Source organism: Stegostoma tigrinum, chromosome 13 (assembly GCF_030684315.1).
Source record: "Stegostoma tigrinum isolate sSteTig4 chromosome 13, sSteTig4.hap1, whole genome shotgun sequence".
Taxonomy (NCBI): Eukaryota; Metazoa; Chordata; class Chondrichthyes; order Orectolobiformes; family Stegostomatidae; genus Stegostoma; species Stegostoma tigrinum.
In genome coordinates, this window is record NC_081366.1 from 25035669 (window position 1) to 25051137 (window position 15469).

The window sequence follows — 15469 nt, forward strand, 5'->3', positions numbered from 1 at the left end:
GGAAACAATTGTTTAGAAGGATTGTAGAATTCTTGGGCTTATAAATAGAGGCAGAATATAAAAGCAAGCAAGTGATGCTACACCTCTGCAAATCATTGGTCAGACCACATTTGAAGTATTGTGTTCAGTTCTGGGCACTTTATTTCAGGAATGAGTTAAAGCCCTGGACAGAGTGCAAAGGAAATTTACTGGAATGATACGAGGAATGAAGGATTTAAGATATAAGGCAAGATTAGTGAAACTAATAATTCTCCCCAGAACAGGGAATATTACAAGGTGACCTTATTGACGTGTTCAAAATTATGAACAATTTTGACAGGATAAAGAAGGATATTCTTTCTCCATTAGTCAGGATGTCAGTAATTAGGGGTCACAATTTCAAGGCTGTCAGCAAGACAGCCAGAATTGAAATGGAGAGACACTTCTTTACTCAGAGTTGTTAGTGCATTTTAAATCCTATTTGTGAGATGATGGAGGCAGATTCCGTATAAGATTTCAAAAGAGAGCTGGATATATATTAGAAAGTATTGAATTTAGAGGGCAACAAAGATAGGACTGCAGTATGGGACGAGCTGAGTAGCTTTCTCAGGAGCTAACACAGACATAATGGGTTGAATACCCTCCTTCTGTGTGTAAATTCTAAATTCTGTGAATTAATCCACTGCCTTTTTCACATGCCCTTATTATGCTCTGTCCTTCAGGATGACAGATTACACTTAACAGTATCTTCTTCCCCTTGCTCCTACGACATAAATTCTATACCTTCCAAACCTCACTATTGTATTTATTTCATCCTCACCCATTTCCTATAAAAAACATACTCCAGCACCCTTCCCTTTCTGCCTATTCCTTCCAAGATTCACACACCCCTGAATGTTTATTTCCCAAATGTGACCTTCTTGTAACCATGACTCTGTAATCGCTACATGATCACACCCATTAACCTCTAACTTGTGCCTTTAATTCACTTACTTTGTTCCAAATACTATGTCGATTCAAGTAATGAGTCATTCATTTTGTGTTTTTGCTATTTCTCACCCTTTTTGTGTTTTTGTTGTTTTCACACGTGTCCGGGTGTAGATTCGTACTGGAACTGAACAGTTCACATCAAGGATCATTCTTTCCATTTCATTTTTCTGAGGTTCACTTACTTTCATCATTTAAATTTTCAGACCAATCATAAACATTTACAGGAACCAATTTTGATGACCACTTCCTTCAATTATTAATTATGGTATGACCAATATAAAAAAAAATTCTCGGCAGCAATTACGGAAGTGAACAAGTTGACTAACAATCTCCTGAAATCTAATCCATTGAGTTACTTCTAACATTTGTAGCAATGTTCAGACTTATACTGTACTTGTATGTGCCAGGAGAATCTGTGCTGATCCTAGCAGACTTTTCAGGGTTGGAAGATGGTTCCCTCATTATCCCTTGGAATTGTGTTGAGCCACCTCAGGGGAAAACACGTTCTGGCAGTGCGATTAGAATGGCAAGCTGAACTTCCCAATGTGGGATAAACAAGATTTGAGTAATCCCAGTGACATTCTCTGGGGAAAAAAAACTATTGAATAATTCACCATCGGGTAAAATTGGGTGGGGTCACTTCTTCAGACATCCAGGCTATGACCCTACCTTGTTTCCCAGTTTTCTGCTCAATGTCCTGGCATTCTTACTTTCACCAGGTATGTCAAAAGGTGGGAATCTGGAAATTTCCAAATTAGAGAGTTCCTGGCTATACGTTCTTGATTGTTGTGTTAATTGCCTTCTACAGGACAAGTGGATGCTCCTCTTCTTTCAAGTAAAATGGATATTTTGAAGACCTAGATGCATTCAGGTTCCAGCCTCATTTGCAATCCCTCAGTGACACTCCCTTTAATATTACAGCAGATAAGTGTCATGTGAATATTTTCTCCATGTTTTCATCACTGTTATCAGGTAATGCTTGCTGATACTTTTTTTTTCCCACTGCCACGTTTCTTATGCTCCAATATCAATGAATCTTTAAACAGAATGTGTTAGTGGTAAATTATTGTCAGGTTAACTCTGTAAATTATCGAGAACAACATGCATTTCAGGCAAAATTGAATTCAAAACCTTTTGTCTCAATGCTACAAACATTTGGAGCCCTTCACAAGACCCATGACCAGCCCCTTCCCAATCAATTGAAATACACATGTGAATCTTGTGAGTAAATATTCATATATTCCACTAGTAATAAACTAAATCCTATCATAATTTAAAATGTTTAAATTAAACTTTTTAAAAATGTATCAGGAACTCATACTATCCCATAAAGCTATATTTAATCTGCTGCATTTTACGAAAGGCATATTTGTAAAAGCTATGAATAAGAGAGGGATTTTATTTCTAATTCCAGTCAAAAATACTTTGCAGGGAAACCAATATTAGATCTGAGGCCGTGGAAACAGTTACCTTACTAATGGCCACATTGTTTCCTTTGGTGGTATATCTGACATCATTATGATTGCATTGAATTATAAAGGCGAGCCATAATGAAAGAACAATTTTTTAAAATCTCACAGAAGATTTACTAACTATTATTTTCTAGAATAGGCTGTGGATTACCATGTATAAATTTTCATTGACTACATCATAATTGTGAATTACATTGACCAGTAAAATATATCAATTACCCAAGACGTATAGACCTTCAATATCTACTAACAAATAGACCACCACTGAAACCAATATGGTACTTAAAACATATTACAATGTATATCATAAATATATCAAATATCTGATAGTGCAATTTCAGAATCACTGTCATCTTCATGTTCAAGGTAATAACGAGAAACCATGCAAGCAATGCATCCAAATTTATTAGAGCAGTCTATTCCCAATTCACCAACAATATCTCGCTTGACCAGAAATAAAGAAGCATGAAAGAGTAAGATTGTGAAATTTTGCATCAACTTCCCTCTCCTCTGCAGAGTCATCTGCCCTCTCTTCAATGACTTTGCAACACAGCTAAAATTGGAGCTCAGTGGTGCAGGGACCAAAGATTGCAGCCCATCAGTCTTTGAAGCTGTCCCCCATTGGTTATTATTATATGAAATGCATATTTATCAAATTCCTTCCTAAACAGTATCACCTGTATAGTTTGCATCCTGTACATGCTATTAGGTAGAATTCAAATGGAAAGACCCCCCTTTGGAGCATTTTAACAGTACAAAACTCTACATCCGTGCCATTTCCTAACCTATGGTGCTGAATCACAATGAAACAGAAATTTTGTCATTCTTCACTTAAAAAAAATTCAATTGATCAGCCTAAGATCAGGCAGTTGTATAAAACTGTTCTTATATGAAGTACCATAATATTCCATTTCAGTGACAATTTGAGTAGCTGAGTATAGCATTTTACATTCACAATTTCTTTGGGATGGAGAGACAGAATTGTCAACTACATAATATCTTACTATATTTTTCAGAAGCATCCCAAAAGAGATTCACATACAAGAAATTACACTGTTGTTATGAGGGTAAACATGATAGTTATTTTGTGCATCTTATTGAAGACAATGAGCTGTCAATCTGGTTTTGGGACTGTTGATTATGAAAAAAACATTAGTGAGACAAAACTTTTTCTTTAATAGTATCATGAGATGCTTAATGAACACTTCAACCAATGGGTCAAGCAGATGATTATTTTAGTTTAATATTGGAGGGCCCCAATCATAGCAACATGAGGAAAGGAAAAAAGTCTGTTCCCAAAATGACATAACAGCCGCTCAATGCATTAAGAAAATGGATGACAGAAAATGGCCAACAAATACATAGCTTAACTTCTTTTGACATAAAGGACTGAAGGCAATTCAGTGGAATTAATCTTCCTTAAATAGATGTTTTTCCTGCATGCTAAATTAGTTACAATGAATACAATCAATATATGCTAACCAAACGAAATATGATTATATTGAAGGATTATTCCACATGTAAATACTGGGAAAAAAATTCTACTGCTGAAAAGTCCAGAAGTGAAAATTGTTTTCTGTATTCTAGGAGGTGACACATTGCTAGTTTTAAAGGAGATAATGAAAATAAATGTCTTTAATTATGTATAACTAACTTAGATTAGACCATAATTACTATCTGTCTGCTAATTTTTATGATCTTCCTACACCACTTCAAAGTCATTGCAACACCTTATATATGACGTGGCCCAAGAAGGTCTTGAAAAAAAATAGTAGTTTTCTGAACCACAGGCAAAGTGGCATCTTTTTATTTAATCAAACATGTCTCAAAGAATGACTAGCAATGTTTTGGGAGTGTAATACTGTGGCATAAGGTTTTCTTCTCTCACCTCATTGTGTACAAGAGTGTTCCATCTTCAGTAATCCTCAGCAATTTATTGGGCATCGTCATGTTATGCGCCACTGATTTTTTTCCATTGTGGAAGAAGGTATCTGGTGTCCAGATTCTGCTAGCCATTAGATTATTTAAACGAAGTATTGTCATGGGTCCTTTGAATTTCAACCTTTCATCTTCCCAGCTCTGACGGAAAAACACGTCTATTGTATATTCCTGCAAAAATGGACAGATTTGAACTATTTACATTCTTGTAATCATAACCAAAGACATCACCATGAATAATACAGGAAAAAATAATGAAGTAAATCAGGTGTTATAATTAAAACACAACCCTGTCACTTCCAAAATAATTCAATATCAGTTACATGAATTTCCATAATGACCATGAGAACTGCGTAATAACACATTCAGTTCTGAGAACACCAATTATTCCTTGATTTCACTGCTTCTCATTGAATCTTTTGACAGTATATGAATCATAAAATAATGTTTATGTATTAATATTCTTTCTCTATTGCATTGACTGATTGGTTGCTAATGTATGCCTGATGACTACCTCTCTTTTTTATTGAAACAGTAGAACAAGTTAAATAAAGATCAATTACATTCACACCACTCCCTAAAATCAGAGATGGTGCATTAGTTTACACTTCTGAAGATTTGATAAATATCACATTTCCAAACAGCTATCAGAAAGGCAAGGTCATCCCTGGACAACCAGTTTCATTCTAAATGTTTTATTTAAAGGATGGACAAATAAAGCATCTCAATTAACTCATTCTTATGAGTGGCAAAGATTTTTTAATTTAAATCAAGAAAAATTTACACTTACCATATCTGTATCTGAAACAGGCCCAAAACTTGTTACATAGATATCAGTCTTGACTTGTGTTATCCGCTCTGTGGAACCAAAATAGGAGAGTTATTATCTATCAGCATTTCTATCTGCTTCAACCTACCATCAAGATTTTCTTGGACCACAACTTCCATTGCTTTATGCAGGCTATTTTGTATTCTTCACTAACATTTCAAATATTCATCTATCTCATAATTAAAACAATATTTTAAATAACGATTGTCGATTATTATTTTGTGTTGCCTCAAGTTATTAAGCATGTTAATAATCGCTAACAAAATTGAAATGAGGGTGGGGTACAAAAGAGCAATATTTGCAAAAACAACATAAAAGTGTCTAAGTACTGAGCTTAAAGAAACACAAAATATATCAATAGGCCTCTTTAGGAATAAAAGGCTAAAGGATGGCCCTGTTGAATGATATTGCAGAGAATATGATCACACTTGTGGAAATTAGGGGTTATAAATACAAAGTAGTTACACAATAGTAAAATAATATTTAAAAAGTCAGGAAAACTTATGAAGATGATTGTTTACCTGGCATGTCGTTAGCATATGGAACTCGCTACCTAATGGAGTGATCGTGGCAAATATATAAGAGGCATTTAACAGTAACCTAGATAAGCATATAAAGGAGATAAGCATGGAAAGGACAAGCAGGGGTGTGGGTGCTGCATTGACCAGTGATGCAGATGAGCCGGTTTCTGTTTTGTACATTTGACGTACTTCTAGACCACAAATGTTTAAATCATAGAGAATAATGGCAACACACATACAATTCAACCCATGCATTGAACATGAAATTAATTTAAAATTAAACATTCAAGTATACACCAACGCACTTGAACCTAAACCAAATTGTACCAACCTGTCCACTGAATTTTAACAATCAGTAATTTATTTTCCTGGTTATTTTGAAACCGCTCAGGATAATTGTCATACTTCAGCTGTTTTGAGCACTGCATGATTCATATGTTACCCTGGTTAGAAGCCTAATGATTGAAGAAAAGGATCAGCCTTGTGGATGTCCCTGTAGCGTCTCCCATGTGTGAACCAATACAGAAAACTGTATTCAAGATGTGCTCAGACCTATTCCATAAGCTTTGGACATGTTAAAACAGGGTTTGTTTCTCGGGAGCAATGGTATGGCAATACTTGCCTGTAAACTATATTCACCTTAATATGTCTGGTGTTCAACACTCAGCTACTAACCAGCATTTGTGCAACTGGACTTAGTTGTAATGTTATTTTGCAACATTAATCTGCTGCACCATAGTGCCAACTTGTTTCCAATTACTGCATAAGCCAGAATTCTAATTTATATCTGTCTGTTATTGCACCATGTGTTAGCAAAACCAATTACAGACCTCCCAAGCCTGGTCTCAGACGGTTGTCATATCCATCCAGAAGACTGTCGAGGATTCTTGTGAAGATTGTAATGTTGTTCTTGGCTTCATCAGACATTGCAAAGCTAAGAAGGAATTATTAAAAAAAAGACAGGAACCAGATAGACGGAATTAAACACTCCACGAGTTCTCCTATTCCTCCCCCGCAAAAGATAACATATTGCAAGGTATCATGCAACCAGAAACCCACACACCCATCACTAGCCACTACACAACTGCATTTAGAGGAAAAAAGTCTTTCAAAGATTTCATTCACATTTTCGGTCCTGCTGTGCAACAGTTAGTTTTCTAAGCAAGGGAATTACAATTAACTCAAAGGAACAGAAGACAACACTATACAGTTTCAGTTAGGATATAAAGAAAATTTCAAAATTACACAGAAAACCAAATAGCGTTTCAAGAGATGAAGCTGAGAAGTAACCCTTGATATTAAAGTGGAGGGAGTCCACAGGTAACCCATTGTGAAATTGTAACAAGAAAACGAATAGTTTTAATGAAATCATTTTCCACTATTAACTTTTTCAAAGTTGGGTCCCTGACCAATTGTGATGACAATTCCAAAGCACTTACTCAGCTGTAAAAGACTTTGCAACGTCCTGAGTCAGTCATGAGAGATATGAAAAGGCAGATTTTGTTTCATGCAAATAAAGATGAGACTGAGACAGACTGCAAGGGTTGGGTTTGTTGTAATGGTATCTGTGAAGTTTTCAGGAATGCACTCTGGTTTATTTTTCGGTGTCCATAAAGCTATGTTTTAACTCACTTATTACATTACCGAACGTAATTTTAAAAGCATGAAAAGGGATATATTGTCTGGCATTTAAAAGGTAACAGCTTCTACACTATTTGTGAAACAAATTCTTCACTTTCATTTCTATAAATTAATAAAGAGACCTTGCTCTAATTTAGATTGTATTTTCATTATCCTCATCATTGTTTTATTAGAAACTGTCTTGTAAACAATTTAACATGAAATCAAAACACTTGAAATGTGAAAGCAACCAGGGGAATGGTGGAGAAACTCAGCAGTTCCGGCAGCATCTGTAGAGTGAGAAACTGAGTTGACGTTTCAGATCTATTTATGTAAATACTTTTGCGCATAGCAGATAGTTATATTTTAATGAGTTTTTGGATGCCAGATGCCTTAAAATCACAACGGAAAATTTCTCAGGAAAAAAATGCTAAGCTCAGACGTAAACAAGAAACTTGCTCCAACCTATGCCATTAATTACTGTCGGCTTCCTAATAAAATGCATTTTTAAAAATTGCAATTATTTTAATGTTAGAAATGAGGACCAAAGAGCTTTCCTTTGCATGGTGCCTTAAATGATCTGAAGACCTCTCAAGGCGTTTTACAACCAATAACTTTCAAAGTTCAGAAATTTTTTTATAATAGTCAAAAACCCAGTGAACCACTTTTGGCACAGCAAAGTTCCTCAAACGCGGAATGAAACAAATAACCAAATTGTCTGTTTTAGGTATTAAGTACTAAAATACTTCCAAACAAGGGTTACTGGACTTGAAACAATAACTCTGTTTTCTCTCCACAGATGCTGCCAGACCTGCTGAGTTTCTTCAGCAACTTCTGTCTTCATGTCTGTTATTAGGGGTTGTTTCATGAACCAATAATAACGAGATATTATCTCTGCATTTGTTTCTAAAATAGTAGGATCTACCTGAAAGGACACAGTGGTTTTACCTTAAATTTAAAAAGACAGATTCGCTAATGATGCAGCAATCACTCCAAACCACATCGAAGTACCAGCTGAATTTGTGCGATCACGTCTGTATCATCTTTACCTGTGACATTTTGTAACTTTTAAGGAGACAATTAATAAACTTTTGGCAGGCTGCTAGTTACAGGGAAATTCATCTTCCAGTAATTACAGACAAAATAGAGATAATAGCTGGAAAATGTTAAATCTACACTTCATGGAGATCAAATGTTTTCAGTTTGAGCTGATTATACAGAAAGGTGACTAACAATAGAACAAGCAAAATGAACATTGTCAGGTTAATACTGATTAACATCACATTTAAAAAATATGCTACAGGAATAATCAAAATTCATTCTGTATCTTGTTAATGTATAGTATGCACGAATTATTGAACTGCACATTGCAAAGGACAAAACAATGTGTAAGCTGCTTTGATAAAATCATTCTGTCATTATCTGAAACATTCAGTAGCGGACTTCATTCAGTAGTGGCCGTCTTAGTATGTTTAAAAAGTTAATTCAAATGTCTAGTATTAGTGACTGTTGTGTGCGTGGTGTATGTTGTACATCAACCTTTCAGTATTCAGGAACACTGATGGAAGAGCAGTTCTGGCAAATCAATTGACCTTTCACGAGAAGACGAGGTCACGAGTCTCTTTTGCAAGTCGTATGATTTGTTTTGTAATACATCACTACTTTAGGAAACATACACGGCTAAACTGTACAACAAAAATAGACATACTGAAGCAGGAAGCAACGTTCCAAAGGGCCAAGTCTTTGAGAACAGAAATTAACGTTCTGCAGTCTCAGTTTTGTGTCACTGGCAAGGGTGCTGGCTCTTAAACTGATACTTCACTTTTATTGAACTGTGAAAGGTGATCTAATCTGATCTGCATTATAAATTGTAATTTTTTTACATCCTAGCCAGGCCTTCTTTTGTGGAACATTGTACAGCAACTCCATCTACAGGCCATTGGAATACTGGCATCGTGGTGTATCGTGTTACACTCAATTCCAAACAAAAGAAAACAGAATTATCTATTTATTTCAAACAGAACCTCATTTGAGCACACCAACAGGAGAGCAAATGTCAGGGCAAGGGGGGAACGGAGGGGGCGGAGGGAATTATCATGTTGCTAGCTGTCAGTTAATGAGTTGCCCATCTCCTTTAGAAACTTTAGTGTGGGAATCCTACATGTAGCCTTGCACGAAGGACCATATAAACGCTCTTAGCCACGCTTCAGTTACATAGCTACAAAATGGCACGGCAACATTTCATGATGCCCATTCGAAGTTTCTGACTATTGCAGATCTCTTCTTCGGGCGATAAGATGGTTGGCTGCTTATTTTTTTCCCCCCTTAGTAACAACCACTAGCTGTAGATAATTTCCGTTTCCCACTTTCGACCTTGTGCGCGGAATAACTCCACGCCACTTGGATTAACAAATAGCAATGCGTGAATCTACTGTTATTGAGTTAGTAACTGTCTTTTTCTTTGCTTCCCTTTTGTTTCCCACCCGGACAAAACCTCCGTAACTCGCTGTTAACTCACGTTATTTGGCGTAGCGTCACTATCCTGATATGGCAGGCTAAATGACTCTCGTGAGTCGCTCAAAATTAAAATAGTCATTCGAACTCGTCGCCCATAGCTAAGTTCACACGGCACAGAGGCTCACCTTGGGCGGAACGCTGCGTTTAGGAACAGAAGCCAAAATATCGCTGATACGCAGCTGTTTAGAGCAGTAATTCGCTCCATAGCAGTCCACGTAGCAAACACTATTAAATAAACAGTACAGAAATAAATAAACATATATATATGCACATATAAGGCGCACCTTGACAAACCTATAAAGTTACTGCGTCCACAGGTACCCCTCCCCCCGCAACTGGAAGGGGCAGATTACTACAGAACATTCACTTCCCGTTTCAAGTGAAATACTTAGAAACCCCCCTTTTTTAAAAAAAGATATATGGTGGAGGGGTTTTTTTGCAAGCTGTCAAGAGTGCTCTAGGCGGGGAGAATGGCGCAAACCTGAGTAGGTTCGCCTTTGGAAATAAATAAATGCATCTGCATATACATGTTGGTATCATTTTCGTGCCAGGGAGGCAACGGGCACTCCTTATGGTCGTACAGAAGCACCGAGTTAACCTTGTTGCATTTGACTGCGTTACTTTGCACGGATGTTTGGTGTGGCCACAATAATACAATCGTTTCGCCTTGATTAAGACATGCTTACACACTAAACACCTGATTGAGGTGAGCTGATCCTAGTTGTGCCACATCCGTAAAATATTCAAAAGAGCAATCGAAGGAATGCACTCTCCAGAGCAATTACAAACCTTTTACATCGCTACCGAGTCCTTAATGCATATTATGGATTGATCTCAAAGCAAACTGATTAATGTCTATTGGGTCTCTGGCCAAGTATCATATAAACATCACTTGGAAAAAGCATATCTCTCACACATATAAGAAATACATTAAACCCTCTTTTAACAGTGTATCTAAATAGATCCTCGATACGTTACCAGCTGAACGTGCGCCGAGTTTCCTAAACATAAAGTAGATGCGGCATTTGGCGCTCCAAAATCAACGCTATCCAAAGCAATGCTGTATCTTGCAGAAAAATATAACAAAATACACAGTATGTACAATGCAGCGCCTAAACATTCAAACAAAACCCGAGCTCTTCCGCAGGACAGACAGGATAACGTACACTACACCCAGCGGCGTTGAATGAGTTAACTAGTTACAGAGGGATATTGGAATAAACCGTTTCCTACGATACAACGGTTATCGACTCGGAAAGTTTAAAGTGTAAATTACTAACGTGATTCCAACATACACACAAGCAACAAAGCTTCGAATGTTGCGGCGCAACAACATTGCCGAAGCATCCTTTTAGAACAACAATGTGGCTTCTTCCAGTATTGGGACCGGCGGTTCTCACCTTACAAGACTGGATTGGCGTTGCAAACTTCTCTACCGAGTTGTTAGTATGCTGACTTCAAATGCAAAACGCACACGTCTCGCTGCTTGTTGGATTTTTCTTTCCCTGCTCTCTCTCTCTGATTTTTTTTAAGGGGGAACCAACGTCTGAATCAGAAGCAGCACACACACGATGCAATCTCTCCTGGCTGTGATCAGCATTCCCATGCGGGAGCCGTCACAGTCTCGCTGCCTTCTTGTACGTGTCGGAGAAGCGCCGAATTATTTCATTTACAACTGAATCTACAGGATGAAGGGGAACTGCAGATTGCAGGAAGCTTTATTCGACCAAACCTATACTAATGTGCCCGTGTGTAAACCGGATGTGAAATAAGCCGTGACTTCAAATCAGGCAAATTTTTTTTCACTCTCTCTGGTTTTGAGTGAAGTAGAGAGGAGGTTCCCAACTGAACGTAAGCACGTTAAGAACCAATCCGCCGCCAAGCATAGATGTTCTCTCTGCGCCGCACAATTTAATTTGTACTCGCTCATGTTGCTATTGCTGGTTGATGGATATCAGATCTTAATTTATAGTAAACCCAGAATTTAATGGATTGTCCCACGTTGGTAATTGTAATTTTAAACGCATAAAAACACACATACCTACAAGTGTCAAGATTCATGTCCTCTGCCTTCAAACAGTGTGGTATTAAACACTGGGTATATTTAAGGAGGTTCTTACATGCTCCTCGTGAGTAAGAGGGTCACTCTGCCTGAAGCCTATATTTCATTTTGAAATATATTTCGTGCAGCTAATTTGTAATCACAACACATCACTTCAGACAAATACCTAACACGAGGACCAATGCGATGCTGCTATTTTGCAATGTTTAAAACATTGTAATTTGGGACAGCTCATAGCTCGGCCTTGTCCCAGATAATAATCCGATCAGGATTACAATACAAACGAAATCTCCTATTGGTTCCACCGAATGAAGAAAAAAATCAACAAAGTCCAGTCCATTGTCTGATACGCATGCGCTTGGTTTCAGCCTGCCTTCAGTGGCATGGCTCCTGGTCCTAAACTCCGTCCCTTCCTTTTCCTATTCTGAATCACCCAGCTCCTTCCAAACTCAGTGAAATTCGCGGAGGCATTGGCGGGGGAGATTAAGACCCAGGCAAACGCCTTAAGAGCAGAAGTTGCTGAGAAAACTCAGCAGGTCTGGCAACATCAGTGGAGTGAAAGAAGGGTTAACGTTTCGGGTCTAGTGACGCTTCCTCGGAACTTTAGGCCCGTTCTGGAGAAGTCACTGAACCCGAAACGTAACTCTTCTTTCTCTCCACAGATGCTGCCAGACCTGCCGAGATTTCCTAGCAATTTCTGGATTGTTTTTGCTGATATCCACCATCCGCGGTTCTTTGGGAGATAGTAGGAACTGCCGATACTGGAGAATCTGAGATAGCGCGGTGTGAAGCTGGATGAACACAGCAGGCCAAGCAGCATCAAGGGAACAGGAAAGTTTGACATTTCGGGTCGAGACCCTTCAGAAAATTTATCTCTTTATCCGCGGCTCTTTGGTTGTTTTGCCCTCAGAACCAAATATAAACCGGATTTCTATGGAGCGGGATGATGCTAAATCTTACAAAGAGATTCAAGTTTTCACAATTTGTGGAGGTCAAGAAAATACACAAACAATTTTTCCAAATAGATCTAACGAAGTAATATTTCCCCTTGAAGAAAACCCCAGTCTAGGAATGCACTGCCTTGGGATGAGGTTGAGGCAGATTCAATTGCAGTACTCAAGGCGGAATTAGATTTCTAATGGAAAAAGATGAAGTACATGATTCGAGGGGGGAGGGCGTTGGGAGTGACAGCACTCAGTGAGTTATCCATTTGTTAGAATTAGAATTAGGTTTGTTGTCACATACGCTCAAATGAGTATAGTAAAAAAAATTACAAGTCGCCATTTTACGGCGTCATCTTAGGTGCAAAGGTACCTAGGCACAGCTTAAGTACAAATTCTGGAGTCAATGGGTTCAGGATAGGCTGAAAGAACCGCTGTGATACTCTAACACCGTGACTTACCAATCAGTTAATGATCGTACAAGTTGAAGACAAGGGAAACGCGGTAACTTAGTAGTTCACTTCTTGAACTATTTTCCAACAGGGAAAGTTGTAAATGTTGTCAATCCAATGGATTCTAAGTCTGGACATCTGTGCAAACGCCCCTCCCAAGGGGTCCAGGTTACTGTGGCATGTAGCCTGGAATTATGGATAGTAACGGCAAAGGCTTCTTTTCTAAAAACAAATCTATTTTTCCAACCAACCTGTTCAGAGATGTTATTACACACCTCTGGAGCAGGTAGGACTTAAAGCCGCCCCCGTCCAGGGACACATCTACTTCACCACAAGAGGGCCAAAAACCCTACTACACCCGGTATTCCCAAGCGGTATCCCATCCACTACTAACTAGACCTGAGTCTGCTTAGCGTCCCAAAGCAGGCGTTTTCAGATTAGGATGATCGTGTCTACAATTGCCCCCAGAACTGTGGCTGGTCAGGAATCTCGCCCGCAATTATCGGTTACTATTGAGACACGTCGGAAAGATTTTAAGGTTAACCAGTACTCAACCTGTTAGACTGCACTGTGAATACAACCCGGTTGGTCATTGAGACCTGGATTGGAATTTATTCTGGGAGCTGCTGGCTCAAAGGGAGAGAGACACTCTCCATTGCTCCAGAAAAACACCATTCTTTCTTCAGCATGCAAAATTCAATCCAATCCAATTGTTAGATTAACAGGTTAATACAGAAAATGTCAGCGGGAATGATTTTTTTGCCTCCGAATTTGATTTTCAGATATACAAGATGCAGTATTTGAGTCGACAAGTCCTAGGAGCATCCCAAATATACAGACCAGAAAGACGGTTGATGTGACATTGCTACTCACCTATCTCGTCGAAAGCATTTTTCTGGAATTCTTGACCGCTACACCTCAACCTGCCAGAAAGAGAATTGAGTTACTTTCTAATCAGTTTGTTCAGGTATGTTATTACACACCTCTAAAGCTGATGGGACTTAAACCCAGAACTTCTGGCACAGAGGTTGGGAAAGTTCTCAGTAAGAAAGAGGGTTGTTTTTGCTTTTGTTTATTGGAAGCAAGTGGAAGTTATTCTCATTTTACTGTCTCTCTAAGTGGTTGCTTTAATGAAATCAACGTCCTGTTAGTGTTGACAACTCTGTCGGCCCAACAAAGTCCGGCTGCTTACACACGGATACTGGCAAGTCCGGGCAGTCCTCTAACTAGTTAGAAATTAAAACAAACCGTACTATCTAATTCATTTACGACCATCTATATTCCAATAGCTAACATTGTTCTTTTCAGTCGTATGAATGGCATTACGCCCATCTCTGATTCAGGTTAAACTCCTGAACCAAGCAGAGGTGAGATGGCGATAGTCCAGGATTTCATCTGCCACTCACGGCACAATCATCTTGATGTTGGCCTTGAATGTGAAGAAATGAGGAGGGAAGGAGGGATGATGGCCAAGGCGTGTGGTCAGTTCTTTTTTGGGACTGTTTTACCCACGGCGTTTATCACTTTTAGCAACTTCTACAAATAATTAAGTCTGTGGAGATCTTCTGTTAATCATAACATTATTTCAGGGATAACGATTTGTAATTGCTCTGCAGTGCCATTGAAAGCTGCATTTACAACTCTTCTGGGATGAGAGACTAGCGAGATTTGAAATTTTCGATCTGGAGGCGGAGCAATGAAACAGCAGTGTGTTTAGCGTAAATAACATTGACATCTTTCAAGGTCGTCGGAGGTGAAATTGAGATCACCGCAGTTCTTGCGTGGCGCGGAAGAAAATGCCATCAGTTCCTTCTATGTGTTCTGTTGATTCAATTTCAAGAAACACAATCAAGTCTCTAAGTGGTTATGAAGATCCACAACTTTATTTCCCAGCCCTGGGATTTAAATTCACTCATCTCAATTGACAGTATACTCTCCAGCGATAGTACTGTTTCTTTCATGTGAAAGTAGTGTTACCGTTGCTGCTTTGCGAGAGGGGATTATGCATTTTGACATATATCTTTTCTCCTATGAGAGGTACCACGTTCGACGTTTTGTATTCACACTGTGTAACTTATACAACGTGCCAAACAGACCAAAAAAAAACGACGACCAGAGCTCAAATGGTACGTTAATATTAAATCATTC

The 15469-nt window shown here is 38.4% G+C and overlaps 1 protein-coding gene across 8 annotated transcripts in view; it reads right to left on the bottom strand.

Moving 5' to 3' along the window:
- The window catches only part of LOC125458203 (gamma-aminobutyric acid receptor subunit alpha-1-like), a 52738-nt gene extending 41059 nt beyond the window's left edge, over nt 1–11679 (bottom strand). For 2 of the 8 annotated variants that reach the window (XR_007248792.1, XM_048543219.2), the window contains exons 1-5: nt 11147–11228; nt 9992–10091; nt 6560–6663; nt 5170–5237; nt 4330–4550 (exon numbers count right to left, since the gene is read on the bottom strand). Coding sequence is in view for 7 of the 8 variants with exons in the window: in XM_048543219.2 (XP_048399176.1) it covers nt 4330–4550; nt 5170–5237; nt 6560–6663; nt 9992–10091; nt 11147–11213 (560 nt within the window). In the remaining variant the exon portion in view is untranslated. The other 6 variants (XM_048543222.2, XM_048543220.2, XM_048543224.2 and 3 more) reach the window with 6 other exon arrangements.
- Between the last annotated feature and the right edge of the window lie 3790 nt (nt 11680–15469).